This window comes from Tympanuchus pallidicinctus, unplaced genomic scaffold (assembly GCF_026119805.1).
Source record: "Tympanuchus pallidicinctus isolate F22 unplaced genomic scaffold, pur_lepc_1.0 scaffold31, whole genome shotgun sequence".
NCBI lineage: Eukaryota > Metazoa > Chordata > Aves > Galliformes > Phasianidae > Tympanuchus > Tympanuchus pallidicinctus.
Window position 1 is genome coordinate 4,192,073 of NW_026294749.1, and position 15,409 is coordinate 4,207,481.

Here is a 15,409-nt window from a genome sequence, read left to right on the forward strand (position 1 = left end):
AGATGCTCAGGTCCTTCTCCACAGAGCTCCTTTCTAGCAGGTGGCTCACTGTAATGGATTTCTCTTTTTGGAATATTCTAGGCTCATCCAAAAAATTATTTGTTCATTGAGAAACAATACACTGTTCATACATCAGCTTGTGCATCCTCTTTGAAGTCAGTGCATTTCTCAAGGTCTCACAATTCAAGGGGTTGAAAGGGACCTTTGGAGACATCAAGTCCAACCCTTCTGCAAAGGCTGATTCCCCATAGTCGGTCACACAGGAAGATGTCCAGGTAGATATTGAATATCTCCAAAGAAGAGGAGCCCACAACCTCTCTGAGCAGTCTGTTCTAGTGCTTTGTCATCCTCAAAGTAAGGAAGCTTTTTCTCATGTTCATATGAAACTTCCTGTGTTCCAGTTCATATGCATTGTCTCTTGTTCTGCCACTGGGCACAACTGAAAAGATCCTGACCCCATTTACTTGACTTGCATCCTTTAGATATCTTAAATAATTCTCCACTCAGCCTTCTCTTCTCCAGGCTGAGCATCCTCAGGTCTCTAGGAGATGCTCCAGGACCTTTCATAATCTTTGCAGCCCTCCACTGGATTCTCTCTATGATATTCTTGTGTTTCTTAAACTGAGTCCAGAACTCGACACAGTCTGGATGAGGCCTCATTAGGGCAGGGGAGGTTCATCTCTCTCAATCTGCTGGCCATACTCTTTTTTTTTTTTTTTTTTTTTAATGCACTGCAGGATACCACTGACTTTCTTGGCCATAAGAGTACACTGATGGCTCATGGCTGACCTGTTGTCCACTAGGACGCCTGGATCCTTTGCAGAGCTCCTTTCTAGCAGCTCTGCCCTGAATCTGTCTCCACCCTGTCCAGATCTCAGAGAATGGTAACATAGCCCTTTGGTGTGTCAGCCACTCCTTTCAGCTTTGTATCATCAGTTGTAGATGCCTCATCCTTTGAGTCATTCAAGACCAAATTGGATGGAGCCACGGGCAGCCTTATTTAGTGGTTGGCAACCCTACCCACAGCAGGGAGGTTGGAACTGGATCATCTTTAAGGTCTTTCCAGCCCAAGCCATTCTATGGTTTTTTTCTTTCATAAGTGACATGTGTCTTCTGAACACTTTGGAAGCATAGAGTAAAACAGTATTGCTGGTGAAAGGTGTAACAAATTTCATGTTCTTTTCTTCTTACAAATATTTGAAGTGACATTAAAGGTAGCTGGAACTTTTGTTTAATTCCAGAGCATAAATGCTGTAAATATGTATACTGATTTGTTTGTCTATGTGTATAGATATAGAATAGCTCTCTGCTCTTTTTGAATTTCTACAGTCCCTGCCAATGCACTGTATTTTTAAAATAATATTTGCTGTGTAATTGTGGAAGCAGAGGTGGAAAAATTACTGGAAACTGTTATACATTGTTTGCATTGCAGAATCACTGTCTGGGGTTGGTGTCGCATGGTGTGAAATGTTTGGTGTAGTGCATCTTTTACATTATGGCTTGCTAATACCTATGAATGTTTTGCCAGAAGTCCCTTTTTGTGTGCAAAAAGGCAGCATGGGGCAACCTGCACAGGTCATTTGGCACAAAGCCTTGTGGACTGTCTGCCCAGAGAATCCAAAACAGCACAAGTATGGAAAGGATTTTATTTCCCAAAATCACAGAATTGCAGAGGTTGGAAGGGTCCTCAAGAGATCATCAAGTCCAACCCTCCTCCTAAAGTGCGTTCCCTACAGTAGGTCAGGTAGGTAGGTGTCCAGATGGATCCTGAGTATCTCCGTAGAAAGAGACTCTGGGCAGCCTGTTAGAATGTTCTGTCACCCTTATCATAAAGAAGTTCTTTCATTTGTTTCTATGGGACTTCCTGTGTTTGAGTTTTAGACAATTGCTCTTTGTTCCATCACTGCACACATTGAGAAGAGTGGCCTCATCCATTTGTGTCCCATCTCACATTAGATATTTCTTAATATTTATCAGATACCTTCTCAGTTGTCTTTTCCCCATGCTGAAAAGACCCTGGTTACTCAGCATATTTTTTTGGCATAAAATGTGACATCCACCAATGTTGTTGTTTTTTTTTTTATTATTTTATTTTTTTAATTGGTTTTTCACATCGTATTTTTCCCTCTCTTGTACTTGAGTTGTAATCAGTTACAATTACATGTTATTTTTGCAGTTAACACTTAAAGAAATCATTGCTGGGGTTAGTTCATTTGCTTACTCAGTAGAATGCTTCTTATTTACAAATTTGTTATGTAGTTTAAGAGAAGTGATTGGTGTGTTACTGTATAGGAAAGGTGTGAGGGTCCTTGAAGCTCGCTATGATCACTGTAGATGCAACTTAAAATACTGAGAGATTGCCTGATTAAAGTGAGATTAGTTGCAGTGGAGATGTATGCTGAGAAATGAGAAGGGGGCAAAACATAATTCTGTACAATACTGCCTATAGCAAAACCCAGGTACCCAGGTAATGATTGGTTCTGGACTAGATTTTTTTTTCTGCAGAGGGATCAGTGGATTTCTTTTTAGGCAGTTTCCTAAAAACATCTACTCAGAACTAGTTATAATTTTTAAAAAGTCACAAATTGTTTCAGCAAAGGAGAAGAGGAGAAAAGAGGCTTGGAAATCCTGTAAGTCTTGAATATTGCGTGCAACTTTGAATCCTGTTGCAAGATTGAGCAGAAGAGAAAAGCACATAGAAGAATGACATGTGTGGAATGTCTTCTGGAAGAAGGAAGGGCAATTGGATTGGGACTGACCTGCTTGGTGAAAGGTTGTACTGAGAGGGATGAAGGAAATGAAAAATCACAGGGCTGTAGCAGTTGGAAGGGACCTCTGGAAATCATCTAGTTCAGTTTCTTGCTAAAGCAGCACAGGAGGGTGTCTAGACAGGTCTTGAATCTCTTCATAGAAGGGGCCTCTGCCCTCTCTGGACAGCCTGTATCAGTGCTCCATCATCCTCAAAGTAAAGAAGTTCTTTCTCATGTTCAGGTGGAACTTCCTGTGTTCCTGTTTCTGCCCGCCGTCCCTTGTTCTACTGCTGTAAGTCACAGAAATGGTTCCACCCCCATCTGCTTGACTCCTACACTTCAGATATTTATAAACAGTAATGAGATCCTCTCTCAGCCTTCTCCAGGCTGAATAGTCTGAAGTCTCTTAGCCTTTCCTCATATGGGAAAGGCTTCATGCCACTCATCATCTTTGTTGCCATTCACTGGACTCTCTCTAGGAGATCTGTCTGCCTTGAACCAGCAAGCCCAGAACTGGACACAGTACTCCACATGTGATTTCACCAGGACAGTGTAGAGGGGGAGTTTCACCACCCTAGATCTGCTGGCCAAGCTTTTTTTTTTTTTTTTTTTTTTTGATACTGTTGGCCACCTTGTCCAGAAGAGCATGCTGCCATTTCGTATCTCATGGCCAACCTTGTTCACCAGGACAGCCACGTCCTGTGTTCCTATTAATATCATTTTTGTCCATATGGTGAGGCTTTGAGCAGTAGTAGTATGTCTTCACCTTTAAGATGGTCAAATTAATGTTAATATTAACTTAGTTGCAAAAAAAAAAAAAAAAAAAAAAAAAAAAAAAAAACACAAAAACTTTCCAACTGCAACTATGTTATGTTCATTTTTCAAACATAGCTCTGCATTCACTGACGCAACCTTTACCTGTTGATGTCAGTCACAAAGCTCTGCTTTTACATCTCTGGGCTGTTTCTTTGCTTTTGAGGACTGAATGTCAAACTGTCCCCTATGCTTCAAGGTGTAGAACACCAGACATGCAGTGCTAGTAGCAAATGCTAATTAAACTTCTTTTAACTTTGTCAGTGGAAAAAACCTCCTTCATGTCTTGTAAACGCACTTAAGACAATTACATGGACACCGAAAGCCCATCGCCTTTAGAAACAGCACTTCATTACAAGCTAAATATCCCTTTTTCCACTGAACTGCAGCTGTCCCTTGTTTGTGGTTTGGAACTAACTGTTGACAAGTGTGGACAAAATTTACAGAAAAACCTGAAACATCTCTTGCCCATTCAAAAAGCGTGAAAAGTGTGTGGTGTTTATATCTTGGTCTCTCTTGCCAAATTTTCTGCTGCTTGAGTACATCCTTAGCAGTTTAAGTTGTGAGCAAAGATCTACTCAAAGCTCTTATGCAAGTTTACTGACTTAAGGATTTTTTTGGTGGGTGTTGGGTTGTTTGTTTTTTTTTTTTTTTTTAGTTCAGTCTTGTCTGTTGCACTGTCCTGGTTCTCTACCTTTTTTGTCCTTGCCATCACAAAAAGCAATAAAATCAATACAGTAAGGTTTAGAAATCATGTTTGCTTTAATTCATATTGCCTATGGAAAAACAAACTGTTGAGACAGGGATGCAATTTCATCCCATTTTCCTAGAGAAACATCAGGTAACAGTGTTGTTTCTGCACATCTCCTTTGAAGGGAATCATTTTTAAAGGAATGTAATCCGTATAGTATGGTTGGAAAAAGTATCTAAAGCATCACTCATCAATTTCACATTTGGTCTGCATCAAATTTTTATTTATTCTGCTGAAATAATAAAAAAAAAGGAATTTGATGAGATGTGAAAAACTTGAGAATAAGCATGAATCTTCTGTGACAACATAAAATATTTATTTTCCTTTTCATTTTATTCGCATCTATTCTCTCTGAGGATGTTTACAAGCTGAACTCAGCTCTGTAAAACTTTTCACTTCAAACAGTTAAAATCTTGAATTGCCTTTATCTTCTTGAGGAAAAAGCTATTTGATAAGAGAATTAAAACACCATTGCAACAAGAAAGATTTGGAAATAGCAAAATAAAACCTTATTGCATAGCTCCTTTGACAGGTAAGTCGCCTATTTAATTAGGCAAAAATTCTCAGAAAGAACAGAGAGGCAGTGGCACAGACTGCCCAGGGGGGCATTGAAGTCACCATCCCTGGGGGTATTCAAGAGACACGTAGATGTGGAACTGAGAGACACGGTTAGTGGGCATGGTGGGGATGGGTTGGTGGGTTGACTGGGTGATCTTAGTGGTCTTTTCCAACCTTCATGATTCTGTGATTCTAATTAGACAAGATGTAGGAGAGAAGTATTTATTTACAAACATTTAATATTAAGGTTCACTTATTTGAAAGCGATTTCTGTAATAGAAATAGAAGAAAATGTTTAATGTCCCAAATTTACTTTCATTAGTTTTTATATATGACTTCGTATGGGTCAAATTAAGCAACATTTAAATAAAGTTGAAAGGTGGAAATTAAAATTATTGAGATGAGTCCATATAATGCTGTCATTGGACCAACAATTGTTTCAAGTATTTTTGTAAAATAAATAATTACAGCTTCGTGTATTATCCAAACTTGAAAAATATCTTGCTTCTTCAGCAAGTTTGTGAAGAACAAAACAAGATCCACCAGTGATGCTTAATTGCCTATTTATGTGTTTAAACTCTGCTTTTTAAAGGTAACGTATTCATGATGTCCTGGAATATCAGGACTCAGGCTATCTGGTAGATTTTAATACAAACTCAGATCTCAGTTTTCAGCAAGCAGCTTTCAAACATCCTGTGTCACAGCCTGCAGCATTTTTCCAACATCTTAATCCTGCTGTTCCCTTTCACCTTGCGCATCCCAACACATGAATCTGACAAATTTTACATTGAAATTTTAATGTGTAGATGGATATAATAAACCCAAGATGCTCTTATTTTGTCTTATGAATGCTAATTATTTGGTATTATGCATCCTAATGTGGAGTACAGAAAAACCTATCCCTTCTGTGCTATGATGAATGGCCTGTTTACTTGCATTCCTTCAAATACTGTCTATTTAAATTACTGGGAACAAGACCAGAAGGACATAATACTCTGTTTGCCAGTTTTAATAGCAAAATTGTTTAGACTTCAGAAATATCTCATTGTCTATGAATCCATTAAAATATCCATCACTGCATGCGTCTTGTTTCTCTCCCAAAGCAATATAGCCTGTATTTCTTCATTTCTATTTTCCTTTAAAGACTACTATGGTGTATGTGATCTTGTCAATCAAGGTGTTTATTTGACTTGCTGTAAGTTCATTTTTCTTCCGTTTATTAACTTCTCATGTTGTTTGAGATTGAAAGGCATCTGCTTTCTCTTTGCAATCTTGATGCTGTCAGATGACTTAGAGATGTTGAAAAAGGAAAAAGCAGAGCATTCATATCTCTCCTGAATTTATTTATTATACTTCATAAACCTACTGAAGTGCATTGGCATTAGGGACAAATAAGCCTTTTCTTCCTCTCTAAGAACAAATACTGTTGGTTTGCTTTGCTCTTTTTCTCACAAGCGTGAAATTCATTTGCATTATTGCACTGTGTACAATGTATATTTCTGTAACATTTATCCAGCTTCCATGGGAAGAAGTTTAATATTTATTGTATGTTCACAGTGATATGCCTAGTGTATTTTCATGCTGTAGGGATTATGAGACTGTTGAACTGATAAAATGTAATTAATAGAAAGTTACTGTTTAAACTGTTTTCCAGGTACATCTACCTTTATGGAAGCATTAGCAGCCAATGGTACAACCAACATACAGACTTCTGTGACAGGAGTGACAGCCAGCAAGCGGAGGTTTATTGACGACAGGAGAGATCAACCTTTTGATAAAAGGCTGCGGTTCAGTGTGAGACAAACGGAGAGTGCATACCGGTACAGAGACATTGTTGTCAGGAAACAAGATGGATTCACGCACATCTTGCTATCAACAAAATCATCTGAAAATAACTCACTAAATCCAGAGGTCAGAACAATCCTGATTTGGGAGAGGGGAAAGAGGTGGCAAGGCTGCAGAAGGAATTATAAATCTCTGCCGTGTTTGTACCTCTTATTCAGGCACAAACACACTAAATGAGATGTGGGCTTTTCTTGCAAGTTATTATACATCCAATTGACTTGTAGCTTGATTCAGTTGAGGGTGTTAACTTATGTTATTTGAACATAGATATTTTGATGTTTGATGAACATAGGAGTTTTGCTGTACTATATTCTCTAATAGATGTGGAAATCAGTGAAGTGCAACTCAAACTTTAGTCTGAATCAAGGTTCTTTTCCTCTGAACTGGTTGCATGTGCCATCTGCTGTCCAAATTACAGAAATGCTGAATTAATTCTATAGTTAAAGATAACATCTAATAATTTTTTTCTTTATGATTTCATCATCTCATTCTGATCATGTTTAGAAACACAAAGCTAACACTGATGGGGCTTTGGGTTGTTTTGCTGTTTGCTTTTTAAACTTTCTTATATTTGAACAATAAAAAAAACTTTAGTAACTTTTCTAATATGATGATTGGATCCTAAGGAAAAATGAGAATCTCAAAGACTGAGATCCTTCATGACAAAGGGGAAAGAACAGCATGCTAATTTCTAATGTTATAATAAAAGTACTTTAATGAATTTTATTTTATTTTTTCCAGGTAATGAAGGAAGTCCAAAGTGCACTGAACACAGCAGCTGCAGATGACAGCAAACTCGTGCTGTTCAGTGCAGTTGGTAGCATTTTCTGCTGCGGTCTTGATTTTATTTATTTTATACGACGTTTAACAGATGATAGAAAAAAGGAAAGCACTAAAATGGCAGAAGCTATTAGGTATGTAAACGTATCTTCAGTCATCTGAGCGGGTATTTTTCATTATCCAGTCTGACTTGCTTTATCTTTTCTATTTCAAAAGCCTCTAATTCAACAATACCTCAGACAATCACCTGTTATGTGATAAGCATGCAGCACTTCTTTATAATCCCTGTCCATTTCTATCTGGGTTATTATTTCATGCATCGCTATTTATACCATTAAAATTTAACTATGGAAACTAGTGTTATGATAATATTTATCCAGTTGAAGCCAATTTTAAAAGACTTCAACAGCCATACACTTTCAGGAAAGGTAACTGAACGTACAGAAACACAAGATGATTGTGTTGATTGTGACTGAATGGTTAACGGTATAACTGATACAGAACAGTAGAATTATGGATATTTTAGTGGTGAACTAGTAGTGAATAAGTAAATACTAGTTACCTGTTGTGGTTGAACCCAGGAAGCATATGAACACCCTGCTGCCTTTTGCTCATTCCCCCATATCTCAGTGGGATGGGGAGAAAATAGGCAGGAGGAAAAAGGGTAGAAATTGTAGGTTGAGATTAAAGACTATTTACTTAGAAAAAGGAAGAAAAAAATAACAGTAATGGTAACTTATACACACATACACAACCATAAACTAGAAGAATGTTTATCAAAAAATGTATGGATCTTGCATCCCCAAGTACAGGGAAGCTCTGTTTTCTATGGCCTGAGATCTTGCAGTAACTCCTGCATACTTCCAGAATAACTGTATTCTTTCAGAGACCCTATGTTCAGTTGCTACTGTGCTGTATATGTCTAAACTTAAAAGGGGGGGGCTTACTCATAAATTTGTGTAAATCTCCCCATACCGTATCTAAAACTGAATTGAAAAGCCACCTGTCATTCAGGTTAAAAGGTTGTTCTACAAATGCTGATTTCTATATGTTCACCTCTGAATTTAATAATCATGTACCTGCACTAAATATGAGCAACATTATCCTTATGTATCAGACCTATTAACTATTTGAGGGAGCTGGGCTTGTTCAGCCTGGAGAAGAGAAGGCTGTGAGGTGATGTCATTTGCAGCCTTCCAGTACCTAAAGGGAGCCTACAAACAGGAGGGGAATCAACTTTTGAAAGGGTAGATAACAACAGGACAAGGGGAAATGGTTTTAAGTTGAAGGAAGGAAGATTTAGGTTGAGTATCACCAGGGAAGTTCTTCACAGAGAGTGTGATGAGGTGCTGGAACAGCTGCCCAGAGAGGTTATGGATGCCCTGTCCCTGGAGGTATTCAAGGCCAGGTTGGATGGGGCCCTGGGCAGCCTGGTCTAGTACTGAATGAATGGGGAGGTTGGTAGCCCTGCTGGCAGCATGGGGTTGGAGATTCATGATCCTTGAGGTCCTTTCCAACCTGGGCCATTCTATGATTAACTAAGAAATGTCAGTATCTTACTTGTGAGTTTGGAGTCTCTCTCCCTGTCCCCCAACTTTTATGCATGCATACTTTTCATTGGAACTGGGATGAATGTCTTTTTGTGTTGATAATATGAGAACACACAATTGTAGCTTAGTATCGCATCATCATCTAAGAGAGAGTGGCTGTGTGAGGCACAAGATTTTAACACAAACACTTCCATACCAGGGTCATTAAATGCACATCTGTTCTATAACTGTGCTTTGAACTGGGAGAAATGTCAGACTTCCACACAGAGTGTAGAGGTTGGAAGGGGACCTCGGGATTCATCTGGTCCCCTCAGCAGGGTACCCAGGACCACGTCTAGACAGGGCTTTGAAGTTTGTGCCCACTGCCTCTTGTTTTGTTACTGAGAACCACTGGAAAGAGCCTAGCTATGTCTTCCTTGCAGCCTCCCTGCAGCTGTCTGTATACATTGATAAGATCATTCCCACATTGAGCCTTCTCTTCTCCAGGCTGAACAGTCCCAACCTTTCCTCATAGAAGATATGCTCCAGTCTGTTAATCAGCTTTGTGGTCCATTGCTGAACACTGTCCAATAACACCCTGTCTCCCTTGTACTTGGGAGCCCAGAACTGGACACAGTATTTTAGGTGTTTTTTTCCTTATGCTGAGGGGAAGGATCACCTCACTCAACCTACTAACAACACTCCTCATAGCGCAGCACACAATATCATTAGTCTTCTTTGCCATGAGGCAAATGTGCAACTTGGTGTCAACTGGGACTGAGTCTTTTTTTCTGCCAGGCTGCTTTCATTGGCCTCCTGAATGAATTAGTGCATGGGGCCGTTGCTTCCATGCTGGACTTTGCACTCCTTTTTATTGAACTTCGTGAGGTTCCCGTTAGATGTTTCTCCAGTCTGTAGAGGTCTCTGGATGGCAGAACAATACTGTAGCCAGGCTTTTTAATGGTCAATAAGCTTTCTGAGAGTGCACTAACCCACCTAGGTCACAAATGAATTTGAATGTGACTGGACTGAGTACTTAGCCCTGGGATATAGGGCTGGCAACTGGCCTCCAACTAGACTTTGTACCACTGATCACCATCCTTTGGGCCCAACCATTCAGCCAGTTTTCAATCCACCTCACCATATCCATACTTCATCAGCTTCCCTGTGAGGGTTTTATGGGAGATGGTGATGAAAGACTTACTGAAGTCTAGGCAGACAACATCAGCTGCTCTCTCCTCATTGGCAAAGCTAGTCACCTCCACAGTAGGTTATCAGGTTGGTTTTGAAAGTGACGTTGCTATAGAGATTAATTATTACTGAGATCTCAAGGGCTGGTATATTTTGCTTTTAATACATGAGTGCATGTTCTTGTTTTTCTTCAGGAATTTTGTGAATACTTTTATTCAGTTTAAGAAGCCTATCATTGTAGCAGTAAATGGCCCAGCCATTGGACTTGGAGCATCTATATTGCCTCTGTGTGACGTGGTTTGGGCTAATGAGAAGGCTTGGTTTCAGACACCATACACTACTTTTGGACAAAGTCCAGATGGATGTTCATCCCTTACATTCCCCCGGATAATGGGCCTGGCTTCTGTAAGTAGCTTGCAGGGCAGGGGATGACAGCTTCACAATACAGTTGTGAAACTTTATCCAGCGATTTCACGATCTTTTAAGCTTTGCTGTGCTATCTTTATTATTCTTTCTCTCTTGAAAACCTTTCATGAGAAATCAGTATTTATAGGTTCTCTGCTGTTGCAACTTAGCTTACAACTGAGGGCACCAAACAACCAGCGTGAGACCTAATCCCACATCATGGGCACCCTTAACCCTTTTGGTGGCAGAAGGGGAAGGTGTGTACCTGGATACATGCTCCCAGCTGAGGTCTTATGAAGACCAGCCAGTGGTGTCTTGCATTCAGCACAGCATCAGGAAGTGTAGTAATGAGTACACTGGTCTGTGCTTATGTTGCAGATCCCTGTATCACCAACTATCAGCAGTCTTATGCTAATATGCAAAATAGGTAAATCAGCTTTCATGCACTCATTATTCTCAAGAAGCTTCCCTATTTTATGCATCTCTCCTGATGTTAAATGAGTGCGTTATGCAGGAAATACTTGATCCAAGTCACCCCTGCAAATCCTTTTTTTTTTTTTTTTCATCTAAATTTTAGCTTTGTATTTTGTTTGTACGGTTTTAATGGCTTGAAATAACTGATAATGCTTTGCATTGCTGCTGAAGCTATAAGCCACATTATTTAAGTTTTTCTTTTTTCCTGTTTTCCAATCAGATAAAAGAATTGAATGTAAAAAAGAAAATGCTACTTAAAATATTCTTACCTACGTTATTTTTGTTGTTTACTTTTTTTATGCTGCATTCCTTGAAAACTTGGACCTATATCCCATTGCAGTTGAAACTGAATAGTAACAGTGTGAAACAAGCACTCACAGCTCTGTGTTTTTTTCCTAAGTTACTGTTTATTATATAATCCAGTTTTCCCCCATAGGCATTTATTGATTTTTAAAAATACAAATTTTTAACATGTTAAAAGCATCAGATTGAACAGATCTCATAACTAATTAATTGCGTGATGTCTGGATTTAGTGAGTAGAAGGAAAAAGAAAAGGTAATTGAAACAGGTTGATAGTTATGAGTGTATTTAATATGAGCATGTTACAACCTACTGATTGTTCCTTTCCCTTTTTATTTGGACATCAATCCATTCGTTCATCCATTCATCCATCCATTCCATCCATCCTCGTCCTTTAGAGTGAGTCTCGTGGTTGTTACTTTTTGTTTCTTCAGAACTTTCATAAAAACACAAGCTCTTCCCTAGTGTACTCTTTCATTTGCCTTCGTGAATGCTCTCATCCTTAAATCTAAAGATCTAAATACAAAGCTTCTAGTGCAAATAATACTGTACTATTCCATAGCTAAATGCATTTTCCAAGGGAAAGTCCAAGCTGCTGCTTTCATACTATTGTTGACCCTTTGCAGTGTCAATGCTGTGCAAGGCAAAGTTGGTCTTTAATCAGTGGGTTTTGTGAAATCTATTCAGAACATGTTGGAAATTTCATTAAAGCAGCATGCTTCCCTGGGAAGTCAGCAGAAACAAGAGGCAGCTAGCAGGAGATGACAGACATTCAGGGAGGAAAAAAAAAAAGTCCTACAAAAGAAAGGGGACCTCTGTCTGCTTTGAAACTTTATTTTTTACGTATGTATTGAAACAGATACCAAGTAAGTCCCGCACACAGCTCTTGTACGTTGGTTTCATTGCATTCTTTTTATCAGCAACACCTAGTAAAAATATTCTAGGGCAAGACTGTTGGAAATACCTTCACGGAGTGGGTCAGTCTCAGCTGCTGAGCAGTCTGTTGTGTAGAATTTTTTCCTAGAATATGGTTGATGTAAAGCTCGTTACTGCAGGAAATTTGAAGTACAGACTTGGGATTCAAAACTGATTCTGTATTGGGAATACCAAGAAATTTAGAAGAATGCTTAAGCTCTGCTTTCAAGTTCTGAAAGCAAATCTGCAATAGAGGTTCTGAAGTCTGTTTGGGAAGCTCTGTTACTGTGTGTCTGCTGTAGAGTTCTTGCTCTGTTTTTTCTGGTTCTTGCTATAAAGCACAGGAGCTGTGGGATCAAGTTATACACACCTGCTTTTTTTTCAGTCAGTCTGCAGCATGCTGGCACTGCATCTTAAGCTTTTGTGTCATACGTGGGGGATTCATATTTCCCAGAGTCTGTAGTCTACATCAGTCAGGATCTTCAGCACTACAGGGAGCTGCCTTTTAGCAGTGCTTGGGAGAGTTGAGGTGCTCTGTGGCATCTATGTTTGTGTGGAAGTGCCGTGATGCACTTTCTGTTGAAAGAGGGAAACTGAGACCAGCAGATGTCTCATTGCCTTATGGCAGTTCCTTAGTGAAAGGAGAAGTATGAAACTGAGTTCATGAATATGAGAATTGGTCATGAGAATGTGGTGTTAATGAAGTATTTTTATCATCTTCATCTCTACGGCTGTATTTTATTTCTTGGATAGTAGGCAACAAGTGTGTTAAATTTCAGATCAAATACAAGACGTGGTCAGATGAATAAAACTTGTTTGGCAGTGGGTCTCCAGCATACAATATGTACAAATCTAAAGATTCCCTTTTGAAATCTGTCAGCTAAGATCACTATTGAGTGTGCATTTCATGCAAGGTTTTCTGCATGTGCTGTGATACAGCTTGCAGAAATAAGATAATTGCACCGCTAGCGCTTGTTGTCTTCACATTCAGGAGAACAGTGTCTGACAATAATAATGATGATGTTTCCTAGCATTCATTTTTTACCTCATCACTTAAGATCTATGTGAAGAATATGTAACTGACTAGCTGACTTCAAGTGTAAAATTTCCTAACTCCCAGTAGATTATCTTCACGTTTTTATCAAAATCAGTGCTAAGTGTCTTTCAAAATTGAATTTAAATATTTTTTCCTCCCTTTCCTGTTTTTTTCAGTCAAAATTGTCTATCACTGATTTTTTGGCTAGCATTACAAGTCAGTATTGTTTGTGTATGATCCAGAAAAATTAGAAAATATTATTATGATAAATCTTGCGTAGTTAAGTTTGCTGGAACCTGTCATAGAAGGTATTACTAACAGGAGTATATACATTATATGTCAAAGATCCTAGGAAGCATTCCTTTTCACAAGCCAACTGAGCTGGGAGTCAGCAACTGAACAGCCTCATGTTCCAAGTGTCCAGTGATAACTTTGTCATATTTTCAGTGTAATTAGTCATCAAAGGGCAGTAAGGCTGATTTTTTTTCAAAGTTGACGATTACTCTGAGCTTTTAATCTTCACTGGCTGTTACTGTGCAGCTATCAAGGCAAACACAAAGTTTAATTGTCTGTAGAAGAATCTTCATTAAGAGAGATACATAAACATGTAGAGTCCCGTTTAACAGGGAAGCTATTAAACAGTCACGCGTGTGATTGGAAATCAACAAATTTTACAGAGATTGTTGTATAAAATGTACTGTTCTTCTGTACCTTTTATTAATGCTTTTTTCAATGTATAAGATCTTCCTAAGATTTTGGGTTCTGATTGTTTTTGTTTGTGTTTTTTATTGTTGTGGTGGGTTTTCTGTTTGTTTGTTTTTTAATTCCTTCCAAAAAAATTCCTATATCAGCTTCAGAAAGAATTAATCAGTTCAATATTAATTTTCTATGACTTTGAACAGAAAACAGCTAATATCCCATTCACTTGCTTCAGTAGGTTTTGGAAATTGAACTCCAAAAGATGAGCCATCTATTTCAAATGTTACATCATACATGAAATGCTATGAAGACATGTGAGATGGGCTCAAAATAAACCATATATATATATTTAGGTTTCAGAATGTTCAGTATGAAAAATAAAAAATAACAGCAGACCATTTAACTACGCTTTTCTTGCAAGACGAGCAGTTCACGGGAGGTCTACCACAAGAATTAGGTGATCTTTATAATTTACACATAAATGTAGACTTAAAAATATTTTTAAAAATTATATTTTTTTAAAGTAAGGCTTAGTTACTGCAAGCATTGCTATCATGGAAAGCAAGGTGATGAGTTCATTACAGATCTGTCAGGCATCGTAATCTGTTACCATATGTACCATATGCTGCAGTACTCCAAGAAAGCCGAAGCTTACGTACACTCATGAATAGGAAATAACAAAAAACCATCTACACATTTCACACTTAATCATAGACCTCTATTTCTACAGCTACTGAAGCTGTATAGTCAACACCACTGACCAGCTCATCTGTAGGCAGCTCTTTATCTTTAAAAGCTGGAAGAGCCATAGTCAAACTCTCAAATAGCGTAGGCATTTTCTCTTTTCTTTTGAGCATTTTTCCTTTAATGAGTTCTGTCTCATTACATTTCATACCAGAAGTAACTTTTTATCCCTTCAGGCCAATGAAATGTTGTTCAGTGGAAGGAAGTTGACTGCGCAGGAAGCTTGTGCCAAAGGACTGGTCTCTCAAGTGTTTTGGCCAGGAACGTTCACACAAGAAGTAATGGTTCGAATAAAGGAACTGGTGACATGTAACTCAGTTGTAAGTGTCCTTAATTTAACTATGAACAACTTATTGTAAGGAAATAAATAATTCATGTATAGTTGGACTACATCGTTACACCTTCCCTCTCAAAAAAAAAAAAAAAGTAATGAGTATTAATGTGCTTTTTTTTTTTTTTTTTTTGGTTCTTGATTTAAAGAATTCATACCTGTTGTGTTTTTTTTTTTTTTAAACCATATTCTGTAATACATTGTGGCTAAGCATACTGTACTCTTTCAGAATATACTTTCTTTTTAACTTAAGTATAAATGATACAGTAAATAAGTCCAACTTATTC

General features: G+C 38.3%; 1 protein-coding gene across 5 annotated transcripts in view; it reads left to right on the plus strand.

Annotated features, from left to right (window-relative positions):
* Positions 1 to 15,409, plus strand: part of CDYL (chromodomain Y like) — a 104,748-nt gene that overhangs the window by 86,982 nt on the left and 2,357 nt on the right. For all 5 annotated transcript variants that reach the window (XM_052697569.1, XM_052697570.1, XM_052697573.1 and 2 more), the window contains 4 exons: positions 6,527 to 6,783; positions 7,459 to 7,631; positions 10,412 to 10,622; positions 14,968 to 15,111. In XM_052697569.1, coding sequence (XP_052553529.1) covers positions 6,527 to 6,783; positions 7,459 to 7,631; positions 10,412 to 10,622; positions 14,968 to 15,111 — 785 coding nt within the window. The remainder of the gene's footprint in view (positions 1 to 6,526; positions 6,784 to 7,458; positions 7,632 to 10,411; positions 10,623 to 14,967; positions 15,112 to 15,409) is intronic.